The sequence below is a fragment of the Canis lupus genome, chromosome X, assembly GCF_003254725.2.
Source record: "Canis lupus dingo isolate Sandy chromosome X, ASM325472v2, whole genome shotgun sequence".
Classification (NCBI taxonomy): domain Eukaryota; kingdom Metazoa; phylum Chordata; class Mammalia; order Carnivora; family Canidae; genus Canis; species Canis lupus.
Genome location: NC_064281.1, coordinates 75,231,778 through 75,259,404, shown reverse-complemented (window position 1 = coordinate 75,259,404; position 27,627 = coordinate 75,231,778). Strand labels below are relative to the sequence as shown.

Genomic DNA, 27,627 nt, shown 5'->3' with positions numbered 1-27,627 from the left:
ACAGACACCTGCTCCCCGGGGAGAGTGCACGGAGCTCCCTAAAGGGCTGCAGTGTGCACACATTGACCCGGGAGCAGCTCTGAGGGGCTCGGGCGGAGGCTCCGTGGAGAGGGGGCTGCGTGTCCCGGGAGCAGCTCGGAGGCGGCTCTGGCAGAGGAAGAGGCTCCATACGGAGGGGGCTGCGCGGCTCCGGGAGCAGCTCGGAGGGGCTCGGGCGGAGGCTCCGCGGAGAGGCAGCTGCTGGGCCGCGAGCGCGAATCCCACATTGCAGACCGGGAGCCCAGGGCACCGGGACACAGCCCAAGATCCGGCCTCCCCTGGGACAGGCAGGGGCCGGGAGGGCCCAGGACAGCAAGGACACTCCTGCCCCGAGCTGAGCAGATCAGCGGCCCCACACCGGAACCTCCAGGCCCCTTTGGACGGAGAGCTCCCTAGTTACTGCGGGGGCGGAATCCAGGTTTCCAGAACTGCCCCAGCCACTGGGGTTGTTCCTCCAGGGGCCTCACGGGGTAAACAACCCCCACTGAGCCCTGCACCAGGCAGGGGCAGAGCAGCTCCCCCAAGTGCTAACACCTGAAAATCAGCACAACATGCCCCTCCCCCAGAAGACCAGCTAGACGGACAAGTCCCAGGGGAAGTCAAGGGACTTAAAGTATAGAGAATCAGAAGATACTCCCCCGTAGTTTTTTTTTTCTTTTTGATTTCTGATTGCTTCCCCCACCCTTTTTTTCACCTTTCTTTCTTTTTCTTTCTCTTTTCCTTTTTTCCTTTTTTTCTTTTTTCTTTTTCTCTTTTCTTTCCTTCCTTCTCTCTCTCTTATTCTCCTTTTCCCAATACAACTTGTTTTTGGCCACTCTGCACTGAGCAAAATGACTAGAAGGAAAACCTCACCTCAAAAGAAAGAATCAGAAACAGTCCTCTCTCCCACAGAGTTACAAAATCTGGATTACAATTCAATGTCAGGAAGCCAATTCAGAAGCACTGAATGGAGCCACTGGTGGCTAGAAAAAAGCATAAAGGACTCAAGAGACTTCATGACTGCAGAATTTAGATCCAATCAGGGAGAAATTAAAAATCAATTGAATGAGATGCAATCCAAACTAGAAGTCCTAACTACGAGGGTTAACGAGGTGGAAGAACGAGTGAGTGACATAGAAGACAAGTTGATGGCAAAGAGGGAAACTGAGGAAAAAAGAGACAATTAAAAGACCATGAAGGCAGATTAAGGGAAATAAACGACAGCCTGAGGAAGAAAAACCTACGTTTAATTGGGGTTCCCGAGGGCGCCAAAAGGGACAGAGGGCCAGAATATGTATTTGAACAAATCCTAGCTGAAAACTTTCCTAATCTGGGAAGGGAAACAGGCATTCAGATCCAGGAAAGAGAGATCCCCCCCTAAAATCAATGAAAACCGTTCAACACCTCGACATTTAATAGTGAAGCCTGCAAATTCCAAAGATAAAGAGAAGATCCTTAAAGCAGCAAGAGAAAATAAATCCCTGACTTTTATGGGGAGGAATATTAGGGTAACAGCAGACTTCTCCACAGGGACCTGGCAGGCCAGAAAGGGCTGGCAGGATATATTCAGGGTCCTAAATGAGAAGAACATGCAACCAAGAATACTTTATCCAGCAAGGCTCTCATTCAAAATGGAAGGAGAGATAAAGAGCTTCCAAGACAGGCAGCAACTAAAAGAATATGTGACCTCCAAACCAGCTCTGCAAGAAATTTTAAGGGCGACGCTTAAAATTCCCCATTAAGAAGAAGTTCAGTGGAACAATCCACAAAAATAAGGACTGAATAGATATCATGATGACACTAAACTCATATCTTTCAATATTAACTCTGAACGTGAACAGGCTTAATGACCCCATCAAAAGGCACAGGGTTTCAGACTGGATAAAAAAGCAGGACCCATCTATTTGCTGTCTACAAGAGACTCATTTTAGACAGAAGGACACCTACAACCTGAAAATAAAAGGTTGGAGAACCATTTACCATTCGAATGGTCCTCAAAAGAAAGCAGGGGTAGCCATCCTTATATCAGATAAACTAAAATTTACCCCGAAGACTGTAGTGAGAGATGAAGAGGGACACTATCTCATACTTAAAGGATCTATCCAACAAGAGGACTTAACAATCTTCAATATATATGTCCCGAATGTGGAAGCTTCCAAATATTTAAACCAATTAATAACCAAAGTGAAGAAATACTTAGATAATAATACACTTATACTTGATGACTTCAATCTAGCTCTTTCTATACTCGATAGGTCTTCTAAGCACAACATCTCCAAAGAAACGAGAGCTTAAGATGATACACTGGACCAGATGGATTTCACAGATATCTACAGAACTTTACATCCAAACTCAACTGAATACACATTCTTCTCAAGTGCACATGGAACTTTCTCCAGAATAGACCACATACTGGGTCACAAATCGGGTCTGAACCGATACCAAAACATTGGGATCATCCCCTGCATATTCTCAGACCATAATGCCTTGAAATTAGAACTAAATCACAACAAGAAGTTGGGAAGGACCTCAAACACGTGGAGGTTAAGGACCATCCTGCTAAAAGATGAAAGGGTCAACCAGGAAATTAAGGAAGAATTAAAAAGATTCATGGAAACTAATGAGAATGAAGATACAACCGTTCAAAATCTTTGGGATGCAGCAAAAGCAGTCCTAAGGGGGGGAATACATCACAATACAAGCATCCATTCAAAAACTGGAAAGAACTCAAATACAAAAGCTAACCTTACACCTAAAGGAGCTAGAGAAAAACAGCAGATGGACCCTACGCCCAGCAGAAGAAGAGAGTTAATTAAAATTTGAGCAGAACTCAACGAAGTCGAGACCAGAAGAACTGTGGAACAGATCAACAGAACCAGGAGTCGGTTCTTTGAAAGAATTAATAAGAGATAAACCATTAGCCAGCCTTATTAAAAAGAAGAGAGAGAAGACTCAATTAATAAAATCATGAATGAGAAAGGAGAGATCACTACCAACACCAAGGAAATACGAACGATTTTAAAAACATATTATGAACAGCTATATGCCAATAAATTAGGCAATCTAGAAGAAATGGACGTATTCCTGGAAAGCCACAAACTACCAAAACTGGAACAGGAAGAAATAGAAAACCTGAACAGGCCAATAACCAGGGAGGAAATTGAAGCAGTCATCAAAAACCTCCCAAGACACAAGAGTCCAGGGCCAGATGGCTTCCCAGGGGAATTCTATCAAACGTTTAAAGAAGAAACCATACCTATTCTACTAAAGCTGTTTGGAAAGATAGAAAGAGATGGAGTACTTCCAAATTCGTTCTATGAGGCCAGCATCACCTTAATTCCAAAACCAGACAAAGACTCCACCAAAAAGGAGAATTACAGACCAATATCCCTGATGAACATGGATGCAAAAATTCTCAACAAGATACTAGCCAATAGGATCCAAGAGTACATTAAGAAAATTATTCACCATGACCAAGTAGGATTTATTCCCGGGACACAAGGCTGGTTCAACACTCGTAAAACAATCAATGTGATTCATCATATCAGCAAGAGAAAAACCAAGAACCATATGATACTCTTATTAGATGCAGAGAAAGCATTTGACAAAATACAGCATCCATTCCTGATCAAAACTCTTCAGAGATTCAGAATAGAGGGAACTTTCCTCGACATCTTAAAAGCCATCTACGAAAAGCCCACAGCAAATATCATTCTCAATGGGGAAGCACTGGGAGCCTTTCTCCTAAGATCAGGAACAAGACAGGGATGTCCACTCGCACCACTGCTATTCAACATAGTACTAAAAGTCCTAGCCTCAGCAATCAGACAACAAAAAGACATTAAAGGCATTCTAATTGGCAAAGAAGAAGTCAAACTCTCCCTCTTCACCGATGACATGATACTCTACAAAGAATACCCAAAAGCCTCCACCCCAAGATTGCTAGAACTCATACAACAATTTGGTAGCGTGGCAGGATACAAAATCAATGCCCAGAAATCAGTGGCATTTCTATACACTAACAATGAGACTGAAGAAAGAGAAATGAAGGAGTCAATCCCATTTACAATTGCACCAAAAAGCATAAGATACCTAGGAATAAACCTAACCAAAGAGGTAAAGGATCTATACCCTAAAAACTATAGAACACTTCTGAAAGAAATTGAGGAAGACCCAAAGATATGGAAAAATATTCCATGCTCATGGATTGGCAGAATTAATATTGTGAAAATGTCAATGTTACCCAGGGTAATTTACATGTTTAATGCAATCCCTATCAAAATACCATGGACTTTCTTCAGAGAGTTGGAACAAATAATCTTAACATTTGTGTGAAAGCAGAAAAGACCTTGAATAGCCAGGGGAATACTGAAAAAGAAAACCATAGCCGGGGGCATCACAATGACAGATTTCAGGCTGTACTACAAAGCTGTGGTCATCAAGACAGTGTGGTACTGGCACAAAAACAGACACATAGATCAATGGAACAGAATAGAGAATCCAGAAGTGGACCCTGAACTTTATGGTCAACTAATATTCGATAAAGGAGGAAAGACTATCCACTGGAAGAAAGACAGTCTCTTCAATAAATGGTGCTGGGAAAATTGGACATCCACATGCAGAAGAATGAAACTAGACCACTCTCTTTCACCATACACAAAGATAAACTCAAAATGGATGAAAGATCTAAATGTGAGACAAGATTCCATCAAAATCCTAGAGGAGAACACAGGCAACACCCTTTTTGAACTTGGCCACAGTAACTTCTTGCAAGATACATCCAGGAAGGCAAAAGAAACAAAAGCAAAAATGAACTATTGGGACTTCATCCAGATAAGAAGCTTTTGCACAGCAAAGGATACAGTCAACAAAACTCAAAGACAACCTACAGAATGGGAGAAGATATTTGCAAATGACCTATCAGATAAAGGCCTAGTTTCCAAGATCTATAAAGAACTTATTAAACTCAACACCAAAGAAACAAACAATCCAATCATAAAATGGGCAAAAGACATGAAGAGAAATCTCACAGAGGAAGACATAGACATGGCCAACATGCACATGAGAAAATGCTCTGCATCACTTGCCATCAGGGAAATACAAATCAAAACCACAATGACATACCCTCACACCAGTGAGAATGGGGAAAATTAACAAGGCAGGAAACAACAAATGTTGGAGAGGATGCGGAGAAAAGGGAACCCTCTTACACTGTTGGTGGGAATGTGAACTGGTGCAGCCACTCTGGAAAACTGTGTGGAGGTTCCTCAAGGAGTTAAAAATAGACCTGCCCTATGACCCAGCCATTGCACTGTTGGGGATTTACCCCAAAGATACAGATGCAATGAAACGCCAGGACACCTGCACCCCGATGTTTATAGCAGCAATGTCCACAATAGCCAAACTGTGGAAGGAGCCTCGGTGTCCATCGAAAGATGAATGGATAAAGAAGATGTGGTTTATGTATACAATGGAATATTACTCAGCCAGTAGAAACGACAAATACTCACCATTTGCTTCAACGTGGATGGAACTGGAGGGTATTATGCTGAGTGAAGTAAGTCAATCGGAGAAGGACAAACAGTGTATGTTCTCATTCATTTGGGGAATATAAATAATAGTGAAAGGGAATATAAGGGAAGGGAGAAGAAATGTGTGGGAAATATCAGAAAGGGAGACAGAACATAAAGACTCCTAACTCTGGGAAACGAACTAGGGGTGGTGGAAGGGGAGGAGGGCAGGGGCTGGGGATGAGTGGGTGACGGGCACTGAGGGGGACACTTGACGGGATGAGCACTGGTTGTTATTCTGTATGTTGGTAAATTGAGCACCAATAAAAAATTAATTTATTAAAAAAAACAAATGAATAAAAACAAAAAGAATGTAGAGAAAAGGTACCCTTGCATACTGTTATTAGGAATGTACATTGGTGCCTTGCTACGGAAAACAGTATGAAGATTCCTCAAAAAATTAAAAATAGAACTATCATATGATCCAACAATTCCACTTCTGGGGATACATGCAAAGGAATTGAAGTCAGGATCTTAAAGACCTATCTAAACTCACATGTTCACTACAGCATTATTCACAATAGCCAAGACAGGGAAGCAACCTAAATATCCATCAATAGATGAATGGATCAAGAAAATGTGGTATATACATACAATGGAATATTATACAGCCTTTATTGTTATTTTAAAGATTTTACTTATTTGTTCATGAAAGACACAGAGAGAGAGGCAGAGACACAGGCAGAGGGAGAAGCAGATTCCCTGCAAGGAGCCTGATGTGGCACTCGATCCCAATCATGCCCTGGGCCAAAGGCAGACGCTCAACCACTGAGCCACCCAGGTGTCCCTTATGCAGCCTTTAAAAAGAAAGAGATCCTGCCATTTATGACAACATGGATAAACCTGAAAGGAATTATGCTAGGTGAAATAAGTCAAACTCAGAAGGACAAATACTTCATGATACCACTTATATGTTGAATCTAAAATAATCAAACTCATAGAAGCTAAGAGCAGAATGGTAGTTGCCAGGGGCTGAGGAGACAGAGACATAGGAAATCATTTTTAAAAAGCACAAGAGACAAAAGAAAAAATTCATAAATTAAAAGTTCACCAAAATTAAAAATGTCCTTTAAGAGATCAATAAAAATTAAAAGATTGCCTACAGAATAGGAAACATTTGTAAATCATGTATCTGATAAGTAACTTGAAACTAAATATAGAAATGACTCTCAATGAGCCAATAACAATAAGGCAAATAACCTCATTTAAAAATGGGCAAAGTGTGGGACACCGGGTGCCTTAGCAGTTGAGCGTCTGCCTTCGGCTCAAGGCATGATCCCAGAGTCCCGGGATAGAGTCCCACATCGGGCTTCCTGCATGGAGCCTGCCTCTCCCTCTGCCTATGTCTCTGCCTCTCACTCTGTGTCTCTCATGAATAAATAAATAAAATCCTAAAAAAAGAATAACAAGTCTTGGGGAAGATACGGAGAAAATGGAACCCTTATACACCGTTGGTAGGAATGTAAAATGGTACAGCTACTTTGGAAAATAGTCTGAAGTTCCTCCAATAGTACCATATAATCCAGCATTCTCACCCCCAAGTATATCCCAAGAGAAATGAAAACATGTTCACACAAAACCTTGTACACAAATCTTTATGGAAGCACCATTCGTAACAGCCAAAAAGTGGAAATACCCCAAAAGTCCATCAACTAATGGATAAACAAAATGGAGCACATCTGTACTAAACAATACTATTTGGCAATAAAAACAAATGAAGTACTGATAGGTGCTCTGTCATAGATGAACCTTAAAAACATTATGCTAAGTGAAAGAAGCCAGTCACAAAATAACATATTGTATGAGTTCATTTTCATAAATTTCCAGAATAAGTGAATCTACTTAGATATAAATAGATTAGTTTTTTAAAGATTTTATTTATTCAACCACTAAGCCACCCAGGAACCCCTAAAAATAGATTAGTATTTGCAGGATGGGGGTGGGGAATGGGAAAACAGGAGTGACAGCCAAGGGGTGTAGGGTTTCTTTTTGGGATAATAAAAAACAATATAAAATATATTATGATGATGTACATCTCTGTGAATACACTAAAAGCCACTGAACTATATTTTAAATGTGTGAATTATACTGTATTTTAACTGTATCTTAATAAAGTTGTTTTAAAAAGACAAATTTTTAAAAAGCACCCATATCTTTTAAAGGTATATAATGAAGCATTTACAGCAAAATTGTATAACATTTGGTATTTGCTCCAAAATAATTGGGTGGGGTGAGAGGGTAAAACTGGGTGGGAGTAGAGACTGAGCTGGGTGATGGGTATGTGGGGGTTTATTGTACTATTCTCTCTACTTGTGTATGTTTGAAATTTACAACATAAAAAAAAGTTTTATAATAAAAAAAGTAACAAAGACCTAACTCTATGGTAAGGAATTCCAAAATCTCTGGTAAGGTAAGCCAGTATCTAGAAGATGAGAACCCAGATGGGTAAACCTAATTCTCAAAGTCCCTCTTGGCTTTTGCCAATTTGCCAATCCAGAGGAATCATCTGCAAAACTGAGCTGCACTTCCTTCAACTGGGTAAGGCAAGTGAAGTAAAAGCACCGGGTTTGCCAAAAGTGTGAATTCTTATAAACCATCCCCTACTTTACACTAGAAAACCTGTGGGCAAGAAAACACTGGATGGGAAAAACAAGAAGCAATAAAAATGGCTAGCTACCTAAAGAGAAGAGAAAAAGAAGGAGGAGAGGAGGATGGAAGCAAGATTTCAATAGTTTAGAATTTGGAATATGGTCAACCTGTTACATTTTCTATGAATGAAATTAAATTATAAAAAGCAACCTCTACAACATGAAAAGAAACTGAAACTGGGACGCCTGGGTGGCTCAGCAGTTGAGCATCTGCCTTCGGCTCGGAGCGTGATCTGGAGGTCCCAGGATCGAGTCCCACACTGGGCTTCCTGCATGGAGCCTGCTTCTCCCTCTGCCTATGTCTCTGCCTCTCTCTCTGTGTGTCTTTCATGAATAAATAAAATCTTAAAAAAAAGAAACTGAAACAAACATACCTAAAATATAGTACCAAAAATATAGTACATGCACTGTACAATTTTAGTAGGGTTTAGTCCAGAGAGAAAAAGGACTAAAATTATTTCAAGTTTCATCCAGTAGTCTCATTATTAACAGTAATATAAATAATATTGATTTGAAACAAGTTTTTATATATTATATGAATCAGACAAGTTACTATGGAAGTGAGAAAAAAGAAGAATATCAGAAAATCACTAAACTATACAGCTCTGAAATCCTTCTATGGACTTAAAAATGTAATTTTTACTCAAATGCTAAAATCAATCAATATGTTTTTGAAGGCCTACATAATACCTTTTTCACCATCTGGTCCCTGACTGCATTTCAAGACCTCATTTTCTATCATGCTACAGACTAGCCCAGTGGTTCTCAACCCTTATTGTATATCAAAATTGTATTTAAAAAGGAGATCCTGGATATCACTCTAGAATTATTAAATCAGAATCTCAGGGTGGGAGCAATCAAGGATGTATACTTTGGAAAAGCATTCTGGGTACTTCTCCTCAGGGTAGAATCCTTACTCAAGCCCTACAATTCTACTTCAGGTCCTCAAACATGACAAGTTCTAAATAGGGGCCAGCAAAACATAGCCCATGGCTCACACTCAACCCAATACCTGTTTCTGTAAATAAACTTTCACTAGAACACAACTCTGTCCATTTGTTTACCACTGTCTATGGCTACTTTCATGCTACACCGGCAAGGTTGAATAGTCTTGACACGGACAACATGGCATACAAAGCCTAAATCATAGTCTAATCCTCTAACAAAAAAATAATACTGTCCCCTGCTCTATCTTTGCATTTGTCTTCAAATATTGCTCCTGTCTTGGCAAGATCATGCTCATCATTCAAAACTCTGATTAGCATCACTTCTATAATGCCTGAATCAGGTTAGCACCCTCATACATTTTTTCATCATCCTCTGTACCTTCCCTGTATTACTCATCATTCTTTTTTTTTTAATTTTTTAAATTTTTATTTATTTATGATAGTCACAGAGAGAGAGAGAGAGAGAGAGAGAGAGAGAGAGAGAGGCAGAGACATAGGCAGAGGGAGAAGCAGGCTCCATGCACCGGGAGCCCGACGTGGGATTCGATCCCAGGTCTCCAGTATCGCGCCCTGGGCCCAAGGCAGGCGCCAAACCGCTGCGCCACCCAGGGATCCCTCATTCTTTTTTTTTTTAAGATTTTATTTATTTATTCATGAGAGACACGGGGGGGGGGGCGGGGCAGAGACACAGGCAGAGGGAGAAGCAGGCTCCATGCAGGGAGCCTGACGTGGGACTCGATCCCAGGTCTCCAGGATCACTCCCTGGGCTGCAGGCGGCTCTAAACCACTGTGCCACCAGGGCTGCCCTCATCATTCTTTATTCTATTTAATGACTTCCACCTCAACTAGACTGTAAGCTCTATGAAGATAACACCTAGATGTGTCTTGTTCACCACAGTGCCTGGTTCATTGTGTGCACATATTAAGCAATTATTCAATGAATATCTCCCTATTCTGTACATTTCTTTTTCATTTTGTTAGATGCCTCAATGTTCTCATCTGTTGAGGGAATTCTGAATCTAGATTCTATCAGTGTATTTGTAATTCCATCATGTTCCATCATCCACATGTTTGATATGCACACCATTTGAATTCCTCAAGTCACTGATAAAGGAATGAAGTAACAAAGATCTAACACTGTGATAAGGAATGAAAATGACAAGGCTGAAGACCACACTCCCTCCCTTCCAGCATATTGATATCCATTAAAGCAGCAGTCTTTGGTGAAGATTCCAATTCTAATTATAATATTATCTATCCTACAGTCTTCCATCTTGTCTAAGAAGGATCTTATGAGAGCTTCTACTTCTCCACAGCCTTTCTTACCTGGTACCATTTCTACCCAAGCAGAACTGAATATGACTCCATCTTTCTCACAACTGTACCTTTTCTTATTTCACCTCACTGTATTGTATTAACATTTACAAGTCTGTACCCGCCACAAGCCCAAGCTCTTGGGAGGATAGAAGCTTACTTAAACTAACTGAACCCCCAAAACCTAGTACAATGCTCAAAATCTAGCTGACACTTAAAAAGGAATGACTGAACACGTCTTACAATTCAGACACACTAAATTTATGGCATTTCCCATTACTGCCATTACAGTATTCCTATATAAAATCTAGAAATCTTTTAAATGTCCTTACCTGTAGCAGAAAGGAAACAGCATAGCTCAATAGAGCAGGGTGATGAACTAAATTTAAACTGTTTTTATACTCTGCTACTCCAGTTTTTTCTAACACATCAGGGTCAATATAAAATCCTTTCTGGAAAGGTTTGGATGTCCACAGGCAACCAACCATGGCTGTCAAATAATGATTAAATTCTTGATAGGTCTTGCTGCTGAAATTGAACTCTGATTTTGTCTATTGAAAAAGAAAAAAAACATTATAATCTATTCTCCCTTTCTTTCTTACTCCCAATAGATCATATATATCCAAACTCAATTTTTAAATTTTTTATTGGAGTTCAATTTGTCAACATATAGCATATCAACCAGTGCTCATCCTGTCAGGTGCCCCCCTCAGTGCCCGTCACCCAGTCACCCCACCCACCTCCCTTTCCACTATCCCTTGTTTGTTTCCCAGAGTTAGGAATCTCTCATTTTTTGTCACCCTCACTGATATTTTCACTCATTTTCTCTCCTTTCCCCTTTATTCCCTTTCACTATTTTTTATATTCCCCAAATGATTGAGACCATATAATGCCAAACTCAATTTTTAAACAATGGTGATTTAACACAGAACTTAATCATCCATACCTTTTGTACCAACTCATTTTTCTTGGCAGCTGTCAAATTTTTACGATATCTAAAAGAAAGAACAATGAAATTTTGAACACTAAATGCTTTTGAAATGTAAACATAAACAAGTGTACATTTTAAATGTAATTATATGCAGATGTGCACATACACAAATACCCAGCTGTCTAGTTAAGGTTTTTATTCTTCTGTGCTACATTCTTCTCAAAGAATAAAAATTAATAGAGGTTCAAATAGAGTTACACATTTAAGATATGCACGTGACTGTATGTAAATTATGCCTGAATAAAAAAGAAAAAAACAATGAAGGAAATGCTTTTGATGTTTCATTATAAAAAAGTAATAGAGGGGATCCCTGGGTGGCTCAGCAGTTTGGTGCCTGCCTTCGGCCCAGGGCATGATCCTGGAGTCCAGGGATTGAGTCCCACGCCAGGCTCCCTGCACGGAGCCTGCTTCTCCCGCTGCCTGTATCTCTGCCTCTCTCTCCCTCTCTCTGTGTATCTCATGAATAAATAAATAAAATCTTTTAAAAAAAAAAGTAATAGAGGCTCAAGAACAGAAACTGATGGGATGCCTGGGTATCTCAATCAATTAAGCAACTGACTTCAGCTCAGGTCATGATCTCCGGGTACTGGGATCGAGCCCCACATAGAGCTCCCCACTCAAGGGGGAGTCTGCTTGTCCCTCTCCCTCTATCCTTCCTCCTCCCCTTGCTCGTGCTCTTTTTCTCGCTCAAATAAATAAATAAAACTTAAAAAAAGAGCAGTCACTGATTTAAAACATATTTTCTTAATGCAGAAAAAAGTACAGTAGAAAGGATAAAAGAGAAACTTACAAAATTTTTTTCTTGCCTAGGAAATATTTAATTAGTTTACAATCATTCTAACCTTGACATAATCCTACAAATTATGCCAAAAGGGTTTACAACTCTTATAGACTACAAAGGGTAATTTCAGCCTATAAGTGAAAGAACTAGAGAAGATCAGAAATAGTACTTACAGTTTCATATAACTGGCAATAGTTCCCCTAATCTCCCAGAAAATGTTCTTTTTATCAGACAAGCTAAGTAGACCTAAACTAGTTATCAGCCAAGGACTAATTTTTCTTTAAGACATAGCAATGAGAATGAACGATGCTGAGTGCACCAGTACCACTGCACAAAAGATTCTTTTTTTTAAGATTTTATTTATTTATTCAGAGAGACACAAAGAGAGAGGCAGAGACATAGGAAGAGGGAGGAAAAGCAAACTCCATGTAGAGAGCCTGATGTGGGACTCGATCCTGGGACTCCGGAATCACGCCCTGAGCCAAAGGCAGACGCTCAACCGCTGAGCTACCCAGGCATCCTGTACAAAAGGTTCTCTTTTTTGTATTTTTTATTAGAGTCTGTTTTGTCAACATATAGTTTAGCAGTCAGTGCTCATCCCGTCAAGTGCCCCCCTCAGTGCCCGTCACCCAGACACCCCATCCCCCCGCCAACCTCCCTTTCTACCACCCCTTGTGGTTTTGATTTGTATTTCCCTGATGGCAAGTGATGTGGAGCATTTTCTCATGTGCTTGTTGGCTATGAATATTTAATTTTTAAAAATTTTGAGTATAGCTGACATACAATGTGACATTAGTTTCAACTATGCAACACAGTGATTTGACAAGGCTATACATTATGCTATGCTCACTACATTAGCTATCATCTGTTATCACACAAAGCTATTATATCACTGACTATATTCCCTATGCTCTGCCCTTTATTCCCATTAATTATGAATTTTTTCTTATTTTTAATAGATATATTCTTTTCTTTTTAAAAGATTTTATTTATTTATTTGAGAGAGAGAGAGAGAATGAGGAGCAGGGAAGGGGCCAAGGCAGGGGAGAAGTAAACATCCTGCTGAGCAGGAAGCCTGGTGTGGGGCTCAATCCCAGGACCCTGGGATCATGACCTCAGCAGAAGGCAGATGCTTAACTGACTGATCCACCCAGACACCCCAACGATGAATTTTTTTAAATCCATATCCCCTACAGTGACATCTCAAAAACACAGTTAAAATAGTCCCATATGGGAAGGTCATTACCAAAAGAAAGACACATTCCCTATTTCCATAGGTTCTGGCAGAAAATAGAAATAGTTTTATTGTATTTAATATTTTATTACATTATATACAGTGTTTATTTTAGTGTATCTATAAGTTATTTATTATACAGTTGAAAAAGAAGTATGATATGTTAATTTATAAAACAGTAGAAATGCTTTGTACCTGTGCATGATATAACATAGCTGGTTCAGGATACTGGAATCTAGGCTGAGAAGAGCAGGATAGAAGATCCCCGGAGGAAATAATACCACCAATGGAAGGTTATAATTTATATATATGTCACACACCTTTCAGGAAGAATGATAACATCAGTATATAGATTATCCCCCAGAACCCCTCAACCAAGTTCACCCAAAGAATTATCAATAGAGAATAAGCAATAATAGAACCTAAGATTTGGACCTGCCTGATTCATAAATAGGTAGCCACAGCCTGCTTAAAAATGTACCTCTCTAATCATCAAACTTGCCATAGAGGATTATTTCTACAAGGTCACTACTAAAATATTCCATTTTTTTTTCTGGGACGAGATCTTCAAGTTGGGAAAAAAGGGGAAGGGAGCACTTCTACCTTAAGTCCTATTAATACTGATTTACCATATTAGCTGTCAACCTGCAAAACAAAAGAGCATGCTTCTATGTAATTATATAACAGAAAGACAATTAGTGCAGGGAGGAAGCCAGGAAAACTGAGATTAGTGGGAGCTTCAGTATAATACTTCTGTTCACATCAAATACTATAAAACAACCGAAGACCAGAATTACAGGTACTATGAGAAATAAGGCAGTTAAAAGGTAAAAGTTGAGAGCTAAAGAAACAACAGCATATTTTTGGGTTTTGCCAGGGGTTTGGGATGTACAATGAATGAGCAAAAAGTGATAGTGATGCTAGAGACAGACTTCTCTCTAGGGTCAGCATTCTTCAGGGGAATGTTTTTATTAAAGCAGTACCTGAACTCTTTACAAAAAGCATTTTGTTTCTCCACTTTATGAAGATCAGTTATTCAGGTAAGAATATGATCATTAACTTCACAATAAGTAGCTTATTTTAACTATGCTAATAAGGTCGAAACCCAACTAACAGTTGTACATAAAATTTAAATAATAGAGCAGTAACGCAGAGCAGTAAAGCAACAAAAATCTAAATAGGAAAAACAGGATATGTACTACCTACCTTCTCATAGAAATCCAAAATAAAGTGCAGCAAGAAAGTACTGTTGCTTTCCAAGCGCAATGCAGTAGTGGACAGCCACCCTACATAGTGAATCAGTTCAGACACAGAATTCATGGATCCACCTAAAGTTGTCTCTCTGCAATAAGAAACCATGACATTCAGATCCACATTTGCAAAAGTTGTCACAATTTCCAAGCTAAAGGTAAATATTACATAGCAAAAAGTTAAGGATTTCAGAAAACAATCAGTGCTCCAAAGTATAATTGACATTTTTTAAACCACAGTAATTAAAAATAAATAAATAAATAAATAAATAAACCACAGTAATTAGCCATAAAACTACACAGCCCTCCAGGGAATCATTAACATCAACTCACAGAACATCCTCAGCAACCACTCTACTAAATAAATACCAGAGAAATAAAGGATTAAGCTCCAGACAGACTAGATAATATTACCAATGTCCAGGAATCACAGCATTTAGCAAATTAGTTTCTAAGTGTAGAAATCAAGACCCAGTTTTACCTGAATTCCAGAGCTAAAATTCTATTTAAAATATTTTTACTTTAACTGGAACTCATTTCAATCCTAAAACTCAATTACTCTAATTTTGGGGATCTTTCTATCTTCCACTAAAAACCACACTGTGTATATCTTATATTCTTCCCAAATCAATGAACTGTGTCTCTTTAAATCACACACGGGTATAATTGGTTCAATTCATCCACCTACTTAACCCTGTTCTTCAAACCACTGTTGAGTGGATTAGGAAAAGACCTAGAAATGTGATTTCATAGCTTTACTCTCTGATTTAGGTAGCCAACAATGGTTATGCACAAGAAATAAAGAACAGCATATAGTTATAAAGCCTAAGAAATGATGATGACTTACCACTACCCACCACTATGATGGCTCAGTGCCAGAGTCAGCAGGGAAATATTAGGAGACCATTCACGTAGGTGGGCATCCATATATTCAGTTGGCCATTTGCAAACTATGTTTTAACTATGATTTTTGGCAGCACCTGGCAAATGTGTCTGAAATAATTTGAACAATGATGACTGCTCAGAACAGCATCCTTCGAAGTCTCTCCACAGGACACCAGAGGCATTTTAGATGAAACAATTCACTACTCAGGATTTCTTCCTATTCCTACAGTAATACAATGATCATCCTTGGCTCCCACCTACTAAATAAGGGTAGCACTCTCTTCCCAATCACAGTGCCAACCAAAAATGCCCAATGAAGAACCATTGCTGAGAATGGCTCCCTAATCTTCTCTCCTTGTGATCTACAATTTACTCCCTCTTTGACAGTCATGTGGCATATGGTCATATGAGAGGGACATGGCATTACATCCACATCTCCTAAATAAAAAAAGTTACTGAGAACATAAGAACTGTATTATAGACAGAAGCTCTTCCTGTCCATGGGTCCTGTCCCATTGTTTTAATAAAACCACCATTTTGCACCCAAAAAAGTCCTGTATAATGCCAAATGGTATTATGACATTAAAGTTACCTGCATTTATGTCCATTTGTTTAAGAATTTTAGAAAACAAAGTTCCTTTTAAAATGCCTCCCAAGGGTGCCTGGGTTGGCTCAGTGGTTGAGCCTTTGGCTCAGGGTGTGATTCTGGAGTCCCGGGATCGAATCCCAGGATGGAGTCCCACATGGGGCTCCCTGCTTGGAGCCTGCTTCTCCCTCTGCCTATGTTTCTGCTTCTCTCTCTGTGTCTCTCATGAATAAATAAATAAAATGTTAAAAAAATAAAATAAATACATAAATATATAAATAATAAAAAAATAAAAAATAAAATAAAATAAAATAAAATAAAATGCCTCCCAAGATTTATGGCTTTTAAAAAGGCTCCTAGGATATTTAGAAATATAGAAATTGTAAGGCTCCTATATCAGGGTGTGTTAAGACTTACATTGCAAATTGGTCGAAAATTATAAACACAACATAGTATCCTTAATAAAATTGAAGTGTTTGAAGAGGTTAAACATTTAATTTCTTCATGATTGTGGTTCTCAAACTTTAGCTAGCACCAAAATTACGAAAGCATTTGTTAAAACATAGATTACTAGGCCCTACCTCCAGAGTTTACTTCAGCAGATCTAGGGTAAGGCCTGAGACTTTCTGTCTCTAACAAGGTCCCAATAATGCTGATGTTACTGGTTCAGGGACCTTACTTTGAGAAGCACAGCCTTATAAGATGCTTTCACTACTCATAATGCTCTATTTCCTTCTAAAAGTGACCAGACAGGGGCACATGGGTGGCTCAGTCCGTTAAGTACCTGCCTTCAGCTCAGGTCATGATCCTGGAGTACTGGGATTAAGCCCCCTGTCAGGTTGCCTGCTCAGTGGGGAGTCTGCTTCTCCTTTTCCCTCTGCTCCTCATCCCCCATGGCTCATACTCTCTCTCATTTGCTCATGTTCTCAAATAAATAAAAATCTTTAATTTTTTTTTTATTTTTTAAAAATTAAAAAAATAAAAGTGACCAGACATACACAAGATATGGACACACTGCAATAATGAATATGAAGAACTAAAAACAATTTCCAAGCAACTCTCAAGAAGCTTCTATTCAGGGATCCCTGGGTGGCGCAGCGGTTTGGCGCCTGCCTTTGGCCCAGGGTGCGATCCTGGAGACCCGGATCGAATCCCACATCGGGCTCCCGGTACATGGAGCCTGCTTCTCCCTCTGCCTGTGTCTCTGCCTCTCTCTCTCTCTCTGTGACTATCATGAATAAATAAATAAAATCTTTAAAAAAAAAAAAGAAGCTTCTATTCATCATGCTCTTCTCAAAGTAGAAGATCACTATAGGGATAAGAACACATAAAAAGGTAGGAGGTAATCTAACCAAGCTAACCACCAAACTACATACAACTGAAGCTAAGGGATCCTTACACTTTAAAGTAAGACTATGACTGATTAACATAGGGAATTTGAGGGGCGCCTGGGTGGCTCAGCGATTGAGCATCTGCCTTTGGCTCAGGGCGTGATCCCGGGAATCGGGATCGAATCCCGCATTGGGCTCCCTGTGAGGAGCTTGCTTCTCCCTCTGCCTATGTATGTCTCTGCCTTTCTCTGCGTCTCTCATGAATAAATAAAATATTTAATAGAAAAATAAAAAAAATAAAGAGACGTGAGATTTTAAAAAATATATAGGGAATTTGCTGATTAGATATTTGAAGATATTAAGAACTATTTATTTTTTATAAGTCAGATAGAGAAAGACAACATATGATATCACTTATATGTGGAAAAACAAAACAAATGAATAAAGAAACAAAAAAAACCCAACAGATTGATAAATACAGAGAACGAACTGATGGCTGGCAGAAGAGATGTAGGTGTAGGGTTGGGGAGGGAGGCAAAACAGGTGAAGGGCATTAAGAGATATAACTTCAAGTTATAAAATAAGTCACAGGGATGAAAAGTAAAGCATAGGAAATACAGTCAATATTATAGCAGTAACTTTTTATGGTAACGGATGGTAACTACATTTTTCATGGTAAGTACTATGTAATATATAGAATTGTCAAATCACTATGGCATACACTAATATAATATTGCACATCAACTATATTTCAATTAAAATATTTTTAAGGGGCATCTGGGTGGCTCAGTCAGTTAAGCACCTGACTTCAGCTCAGGTCATGATCCTTGGGGTCCTGGGATCAAGCCCTGAGTCAGGCTCAGTGGGAAGTCTGCCTCTCCCACTCCCTCTGCCCCTCTCCCCACTCATTCTCTCTCTCTCTCTCTCTCTCAAATAAATAAAATCTTTGGGACACCTGGGTGGTTCAGTGGTTGAGTGTCTGCCTTTGGCTCAGGTCATGATCCTGGGATCCTGGGATCCAGTCCTGCATTGGGCTCTTCACAATGAGCCTGCTTCTCCCTCTGCCTACCACTCCCCCTGCTTGTGCATTCTGTCAAATAAATAAATAAAATCCTTACAAAAATTTTTTTTTTTAGAAAACCATAACTAAGCATTTACAAAAAGGTCTCATGCCACACTATTAACCTCTATAGGAAAAATTTTTGTACAGATCATCTCTTGTGGAGTGCTATAACTCACAGAGGACTGTTCATCACAGGTTTCATGTGAATGTCCACAGAAAGCCACAACAGCCAATTCTGCAGCAGTTCCTTCAGACTCTGGAGAACACTACTCTGCGAAAGCAAAACAAAACAAAAAAAAATCATTCACAAAATCATTCACACACTTTAGTGTTGAGAACTAAAAAATTAAACCAGAAGTTTAGAGGTGGAAGGGACCATGGAGATGACTGCATCCAGCTATTGGGTTTTATATCAGAACACAATAGCCGCTACTCCAGCCTGATCAATCTCCAAGAGACAAATGAATTTGAGTTCAAGTTTATTTTGACATTTTCTCTACAAGACTGCCCCAGCTTATCAGCCCGGAAACAGACTCTTGTTTTTCTAAATGACATTCATTTAGAACATATATTACATCTTCAAATACAGTATCACCCACTCCTTACTGTCTCCCCTCAGAGATCCTTTGAAGTTGCTAAAGAAATGAGTTCCCTATCCTTTTCACCTGTGTCACAACTACATTTTGCTCCCATTTTGAAGGTCAAAAATTTATCTTACCTTCCATAAGTATAGAAAACAAACAATTTTATTCTTTCCTTTCTCAGGCTTTGGCTTCATTTCTAAGGGCCTCAGTTTTGACACAGGTGTGCCCAGAGAGGACTGAGAGCACTGAGGAGGGGCACTTGACGGGATGAGCACTGGGTAATAAGCTATATGTTGGCAAATTGAACTCCAATAAAAAAATAAAATAAATTTAAAAAAGATACTGCCCTGTATCCAATCTTATCTCCTGAAGCCAAATAAGCTTCTTCTCTTTCCATGGGACAATCAATCAATTATTTGAAGGGGACCACAAAATCATAGTCTGTTTTCCTCCAGGCAAAAATATCCCCACTTCCTTTAACATACCAAGCTAGAAATCTTAAAGTCATCTTGTGTCCTTCATGCTTTACTTCATCACCAATTCCTATCATTTTTTTCTTTTCAAAATATCCAACTTTTCCATTTCCTTCCAATCCCACTGTAACTACCTTAGCCCAGGCCTTCAAATCTCTGAGATTACTTTATTCTCCTAGTCGGTCTTCTCTGGTCTCATCTCCCAGACCCCAATTCTTTCTCCATGGCTGCCAGATCCTTGTTATTTAAGTACTCTACCCGTTATAGCCATCTTCCCTCAAAGAATTGTGTACGGCAAAAGAATACCAGTATGTAACAAGGTCATAAAAAATGTTCAAAATTTCCTTTCGTCCAGTAACTTCGTTCCTGGAAATGCATGCCAAGAGAATAAAGAAATCTGTATTATGAAGATGATCAATATAGTTATCTATTCCTACAAAGACACAAATTAGAAATAACAGGGATGCCTGGGTGGCTCAGTGGTGGAGCATCTGCCTTTGACTCAGGGATGGTCCCAGCGTCCAGGATTGAGTCCCACATTGGGCTCCTGTGGAGAGCCTGCTTCTCCCTCCACCTGTTTCTGCCTCCTTTCTCTCTCTCTCATGAATAAATAAAATCTTTAAAAAAAGATTAGAAATAATAGAAAAAAATTTAATTGTAGTATAACATCTATAGACTATGACTAGATATTTCACTATGACTACATTTGACTAACTTTATATTCTGATCTATAAATTTATGTCCACTGTTTTGTTATTATACAGGGAACACAAATCAATATGGACAAAAATTAGAAAATTAACATGCCACAATGAGAATTGCATTGTTACAGTAGATTTGTGGGATTTTCTCATTCAAAATTCAATGATAAAGGTTGTTTACTGATAGACACAATTGGCTAAACACTGAAAAGGTGAAAATATTTTTAATAGATTTCTAAAAATATTAATTATTACATTAAGCTGGATATCAAGCTATATAATAGCTAAGGTAATAATAAGTTATTAAAAGCCTCATAAACTATACTCCAGGTTCTCTACAGATCATGTAAATCTTTGGCTTTTTCTTTAAAGATTTTATTTAATTATTGATTTGAGAGGGAAAGAGAGAGATGGAAAGCACAAAGGGATAAATAAAGGGAGAAGCTAACTTGCCACTGAGTAGGGAGCCTAAATCAAGGCTCGATCTCAGGACCCCAGGATCACACACACCCTGAGCTAAAAGCAGATGCCCAACCCACTGAGCAACCCTGATACCCCAATCTTTTGCAATTTAAAAGCTTCATAAAAGGATGCCTGGGTAGCTCAGCGGTAGAGCATCTGCCTTTGGCTCAGGGCATGATCCCGGAGTTCCAGGATCGAGTCCCACATCAGGCATTCTGCATGAAGCCTGCTTCTCCCTCTGCCTCTCTCTCTCTCTCTGTGTGTCTCTCATGAATAAATAAACAAAATATTTTTTAAAAGGAGGCGGGGCAAGATGGCAGAAGAGTAAGGTCTCCAAGTCACCTGTCCCCACCAAATTACCTAGATAACCTTCAAATCATCCTGAAAACCTACAAATTCGACTTGAGATTTATTTTTCTAAAGATTTTATTTATTTATTCTTGAGAGACACACACAGAGAGAGAGGCAGAGACACAGGCAGAGGGAGAAGCGGGCTCCATGCAGGGAGGCTGACGTGGGACGCGATCCCAGATCTCCAGGATCAGGCCCGGACTGAAGGCGGCGCTAAACCGCTGAGCCACCTAGGCTACCCTTCGGCTTGAGATTTAAAGAAAGAACAGCTGGAATGGCACAGTGAGAAGAATTCACGCTTCTATCAAGATAGGAAGACGGGAAAAAAGAAATAAAGAAACAAAAGGCATCCAAGGGGGAGGGGCCCTGCGAGGAGCGGGGCTAGGGCCGGGGCAAGAGCCCCCAGGACAGGAAAGCCCCAAGAAAGCCCCGTCCAGGAGAATCAGAGGCTTCACCAATCCTCCCGGACAGAAATGCACTCGCAGGGAGTTAGAGCAGGATCCCAGGAGGGGCGGGGACACTCAGGCTCCCAGGGACACTAACAGAGCACCTGTGCCCCGGGGGAGAGCAAGACACACACCGAGGCTGAGCTCCTCAAGGGCTGCAGTGCGCCCACTGCTGGGCCCGGGAGCAGTTCGGAGGGGCTCCGGCGGAGGCTCCACGGAGAGGGGGCTTCCCGGCCGGGAGCGCAAATCCAACAGCGCAGCAAGGACATTCCAGCCGCCAGGCCGCCCGAACTGAGCAGATGAGCGGACCACGCCCCTGGAGCATCCAGGCCCCTGCAGACTGCGAGCTCTGTAGTTACTCCGGGAGCTGACTCCAGGCCAGGAGACCTGGCCGCTGCCACTGTTGTTGTTCCTTCTGGGGACTCCCAGGATAAACAACACCCACTGAGCCTCACAGTGGCCTCACAGGATAAATAGGCTAAACAACTTTCACTGAGCCCTGCACCAGGCTGGGTGCTAAGCAGCTCCCCCAAGTGCTGACACCTGAAAATCAGCACAGCAGGCCCCTCCCACAGAAGACCAGCTAGACCGACAGGGGAAAAACAAAATATTGACCAAGCAGCACCGGAAAGTTCCAGGGGAAGTGGAAGGATTTACAGTATAAAGAATCAGAGGATACTCCCCCTTGTTTTTTTATTTCTGTGTGCTTCCTCCCCCACCCTATTTTTTCTTCTCTTCTTTTTTTTTCCTAGAAGGAAAAACTCACCTCAAAAGAAAGAATCAGAAACAGTCCTCTCTCCCACAGAGTTACAAAATTTGGATTACAATTCAATGTCAGAAAGCCAATTCAGAAGCACAAACTACCAAAACTGGAACAGGAAGAAACAGAAAACCTGAACAGGCTGATAACCAGGGAGGAAACTGAAGCAGTCATCAAAAACCTATAAAGCTACTGGTGGCTCTAGAAAAAAGCATAAAGGACTCAAGAGACTTCATGACTGCAGAATTTAGATCTAATCAGGCAGAAATTAAAAATCAATTAACTGAGATGCAATCCAAACTAGAGGTCCTAATACCGAGGGTTAACGAAGTAGAAGAACGAGTGAGTGACATAGAAGACAAGTTGATGGCAAAGAGGGAAACTGAGGAAAAAAGAGAAAAAACAAACGATCATGAGGATAGATTAAGGGAAATAAATGACAGCCTGAAGAAGAAAAATCTACGTTTAATTGGGGTACCCGAGGGCGCCAAAAGGGACAGAGGTCCAGAATATGGATTTGAGTAAATCGTAGATGAAAACGTTCCTAATCTGGGAAGGGAAACAGCCATTCAGATCCAGGAAATAAAGAGATCCCCCCTATAATCAATAAAAACCGCTCAACACCTCGACATTTAATAGTGAAGCTAGCAAATTCCAAAGATAAAGAGAAGATCCTTAAAGCAGCAAGAGACAAGAAATCTCTAACTTTTATGGAGAGAAGCATTAGGATTACAGCAGACCTCTCCACAGAGCCCTGGCAGGCCAGAAAGGGCTGGCAGGATATATTCAGGGTCCTAAATGAGAAGAACATGCAACCAAGAATACTTTATCCAGCAAGGCTCTCATTCAAAATGGAAGGAGTGATAAAGAGCTCCAAGATAGGCAGGACTGAAAGAATATGTGACCACCAAACCAGCTCTGCAAGAAATTTTAAGAGGGACTATTAAAATTCCTCTTTAAGAGGAAGTCCAATGGAACAATCCACAAAAACAGGAACTGAATAGGTATCATGATGACACTAAACTCATACCTTTTAATAGTAACTCTGAACGTGAACGAGCTTAATGACCCCCTCAAAAGGCGCAGGGTTTCAGACTGGATAAAAAAGCAGGACCCATCTATTTGCTGTCTACAAGAGACTCATTTTAGACAGAAGGACACCTACAGCCTGAAAATAAAAGGTTGGAGAACCATTTACCATTCAAATGGTCATCAAAAGAAAGCAGGGGTAGTAGCCATCCTTATATCAGATAAACTAAAGTTTATTCCGAAGACTAGCGAGAGATGAAGAGGGACACTAAGGATCTATCCAACAAGAGGACTTAACAATCATTAATATATATGTCCCGAATGTGGGAGCTGCCAAATATATCAATCAATTAATAACCAAAGTTAAGACTTACTTAGATAATAATACACTGATACTTGGTGACTTCAATGTAGCACTTTCTACAATCGATCAATCGTCTTCTAAGCACAACATCACCAAAGAAAACAAGAGCTTTAAATGATACACTAGACCAGACTGATTTCACAGATATCTACAGAACTTCACATCCAAATGCAACTGAATACACATTCTTCTCAAGTGCACATCGAACTTTCTCCAGAAGAGACCACATACTGGGTCACAAATCAGGTCTTAACCAATACCAAAAGACTGGGATCATTCCCTGCGTATTCTCAGACCATAATGCTTTGAAATTAGAACTAAATCACAAGAAGAAGTTTGGAAGGATTTCAAACACGTGGAGGTTAAGGACCATCCTGCTAAAAGATGAAAGGGTCAATAAGGAAATTAAAGAAGAATTAAAAAGATTCATGGAAAGTAATGAGAATGAAGATACAACCATTCAAAATCTTTGGGATACAGCAAAAGCAGTCCTGAGGGGAAAATACATCGCAATACAAGCAGCCATCCAAAAACTGGAAAGAACTCAAATACAAAAGCTAACCTTACACCTAAAGGAGCTAAAGAAAAAACAGCAAATAGATCCTACACCCAGCAGAAGAGAGTTAATAAAGATTCGAGCAGAACTCAATGAAATAGAGACCAGAAGAACTGTGAAACAGATAAAAAAAACCAGGAGTTGGTTCTTTGAAAGAATAAGATAGATAAATCATTAGCCAGCCTTATTAAAAAGAAGAGAGAGAAGACTCAAATTAATAAAATCATGATGAGAAAGGAGAGATCACTACCAACACCAAGAAAATACAAACAATTTTAAAAACATTATGAGCCGCTATACGCCAATAAATTAGGCAATCTAGAAGAAATGGACACATTCCTGGAAAAACACAAACTACCAAAACTGGAACAGGAAGAAATAGAAAACCTGAACAGGCCGATAACCAGGGAGGAAATTGAAGCAGTCATCAAAAACCTCCCAAGACGCAAAAGTCCAAGGCCAGATGGCTTCCCTGGGGAATTCTATCAAACGTTTAAAGAAGACTATACCTATTCTACTAAAGCTGTTTGGAAAGATAGAAAGAGACGGAATACTTCCAAACTCATTTTATGAGGCCCAGCATCACCTTAATTCCAAAACCAGACAACGACGCCACCAAAAAGGAGAATTATAGACCAATATCCCTGATGAACATGGATGCAAAAATTCTCCATAAGATACTAGCCAATAGGATAGAACAATACGTTAAGAAGATTATTCACCATGACCAAGTAGGATTTATCCCTGGGATGCAAGGCTGGTTCAACACTCGTAAAGCAATCAATGTGACTGATCATATCAGCAAGAGAAAAAACAAGAACCACATGATCCTCTCAACAGATGCCAAGAAAGCATTTGACAAAATACAGCTTTCATTCCTCATCAAAACTCTTCAGAGTGTAGGGATAGAGGGAACATTCCTCAACATCTCAAAAGCCATCTATGAAAAGCACACAGCAAATATCATTCTCAATGGGGAAGCACTGGGAGCCTTTCCCCTAAGATCAGGAACCAGAAAGGGATGGCCACTCTCCCCACTGTTATTCAACATAGTACTAGAAGCCCTAGCCTCGGCAATCAGACAACAAAAAAGAAAAAAAAAAGGCATTCAAATTGGCAAAGAAGTCAAACTCTCCCTCTTCACCGATGACATGATACTCTACATAGAAAACCCAAAAGTCCAAAAAAAAAAAAAAAAAAGAAAAGAAAACCCAAAAGCCTCCACCCCAAGATTGCTAGAACTCATACAGCAATTTGGCAGTGTGGCAGGATACAAAATCAACGCCCAGAAGTCAGTGGCATTTCTATACACTAACAATGAGACTGAAGAAAGAGAAATGAAGGAGTCAATCCCATTTACATTGCACCCAAAAGCATAAGATACCTAGGAATAAACCTAACCAAAGAGGTAAAGGATCTATACCCTAAAAACTATAGAACACTTCTGAAAGAAACTGAGGAAGACACAAAGAGATGGAAAAATATTTCATGCTCATGGATTGGCAGAATTTTTTTTTTTTTTTTTTTTTTTTAAATTTTTTTAAATTTTTTATTTATTTATGATAGTCACAGAGAGAGAGAGAGAGAGAGAGAGAGGCAGAGACACAGGCAGAGGGAGAAGCAGGCTCCATGCACCGGGAGCCCGATGTGGGATTCGATCCCGGGTCTCCAGGATCGCGCCCTGGGCCAAAGGCAGGCACCAAACCGCTGCGCCACCCAGGGATCCCGGATTGGCAGAATTTATATTGTGAAAATGTCAATGTTACCCAGGGCAATTTACACGTTTAATGCAATCCCTATCAAAATACCATGGACTTTGTTCAGAGAGTTAGAACAAATTATTTTAAGATTTGTGTGGAATCAGAAAAGACCCCGAATAGCCAGGGGAATTTTAAAAAAGAAAACCATATCTGGGGGCATCACAATGCCAGATTTCACGTTCTACTACAAAGCTGTGGTCATCAAGACAGTGTGGTATTGGCAAAAAAACAGACACATAGATCAATGGAACAGAATAGAGAATCCAGAAGTGGACCCTCAACTTTATGGTCAACTAATATCGACAAAGCAGGAAGGACTATCCATTGGAAAAAAGACAGTCTCTTCAATAAATGGTGCTGGGAAAATTGGACATCCACATGCAGAAGAATGAAACTAGACCACTCTCTTTCACCATACACAAAGATAAACTCAAAATGGATGAAAGATCTAAATGTGAGACAAGATTCCATCAAAATCCTAGAGGAGAACACAGGCAACACCCTTTTTGAACTCGGCCACAGTAACTTCTTGCAAGATACATCCAGGAAGGCAAGAGAAACAAAAGCAAAAATGAACTACTGGGACTTCATCAAGGTAAGAAGCTTTTCCACAGCAAAAGAAACAGTCAACAAAACTAAAAGACAACCTACAGAATGGGAAAAAATATTTGCAAATGACCTATTAGATAAAGGGCTAGTTTCCAAGATCTATAAAGAACTTATTAAACTCAACAGCAAAGAAACAATCCAATCATGAAATGGGCAAAAGACATGAACAGAAATCTCAGAAGGAGACATAGACATGGCCAACAAGCACATGAGAAAATGCTCCGCACCACTTGCCGTCAGGGAAATACAAATCAAAACCACAATGAGATACCACCTCACATCAGTGAGAATGAGGAAAATTAACAAGGCAGGAAACCACAAATGTTGGAGAGGATATGGAGAAAGGGGAACCCTCCTGCACTGTTGGTGGGAATGTGAACTGGTGCAGCCCCTCTGGAAACTGTGTGGAGGTTTCTCAAAGAGTTAAAAATAGACCTGCCCTACGACCCAGCAATTGCACTGTTGGGATTTACCCCAAAGATACAGATGCAATGAAATGCCGGGACACCTGCCCCTGATGTTTATAGCAGCAATGTCCACAATAGCCAAACTGTGAATGGTGCCTCGGTGTCCATCAAAAGATGAATGGATAAAGAAGATGTGGTTTATGTATACAATGGAATATTCCTCAGCCATTAGAAATGACAAATACCCACCATTTGCTTCAACGTGGATGGAACTGGAGGGTATTATGCTGAGTGAAGTAAGTCAATCGGAGAAGGACAAACAGTGTATGCTCTCATTCATTTGGGGAATATAAATAATAGTGAAATAATAAGGGAAGGGAGAAGAAATGTGTGGGAAATATCAGAAAGGGAGACAGAACATAAAGACTCCTAACTGGGAAACGAACCAGGAGTGGTGGAATGGGAAGAGGGCGGGGGTGGGGGCGAGTGGGTGACGGGCACTGAGGG

At 40.1% G+C, this 27,627-nt stretch overlaps 1 protein-coding gene across 3 annotated transcripts in view; it reads right to left on the bottom strand.

Moving 5' to 3' along the window:
• Positions 1 to 27,627, bottom strand: part of CENPI (centromere protein I) — an 80,888-nt gene that overhangs the window by 17,029 nt on the left and 36,232 nt on the right. For all 3 annotated transcript variants that reach the window (XM_025431719.3, XM_025431720.2, XM_035712061.2), the window contains exons 15-19: positions 18,795 to 18,889; positions 14,710 to 14,845; positions 13,699 to 13,823; positions 11,444 to 11,492; positions 10,830 to 11,048 (exon numbers count right to left, since the gene is read on the bottom strand). In XM_025431719.3, the coding sequence (XP_025287504.1) occupies positions 10,830 to 11,048; positions 11,444 to 11,492; positions 13,699 to 13,823; positions 14,710 to 14,845; positions 18,795 to 18,889 (624 nt within the window). The remainder of the gene's footprint in view (positions 1 to 10,829; positions 11,049 to 11,443; positions 11,493 to 13,698; positions 13,824 to 14,709; positions 14,846 to 18,794; positions 18,890 to 27,627) is intronic.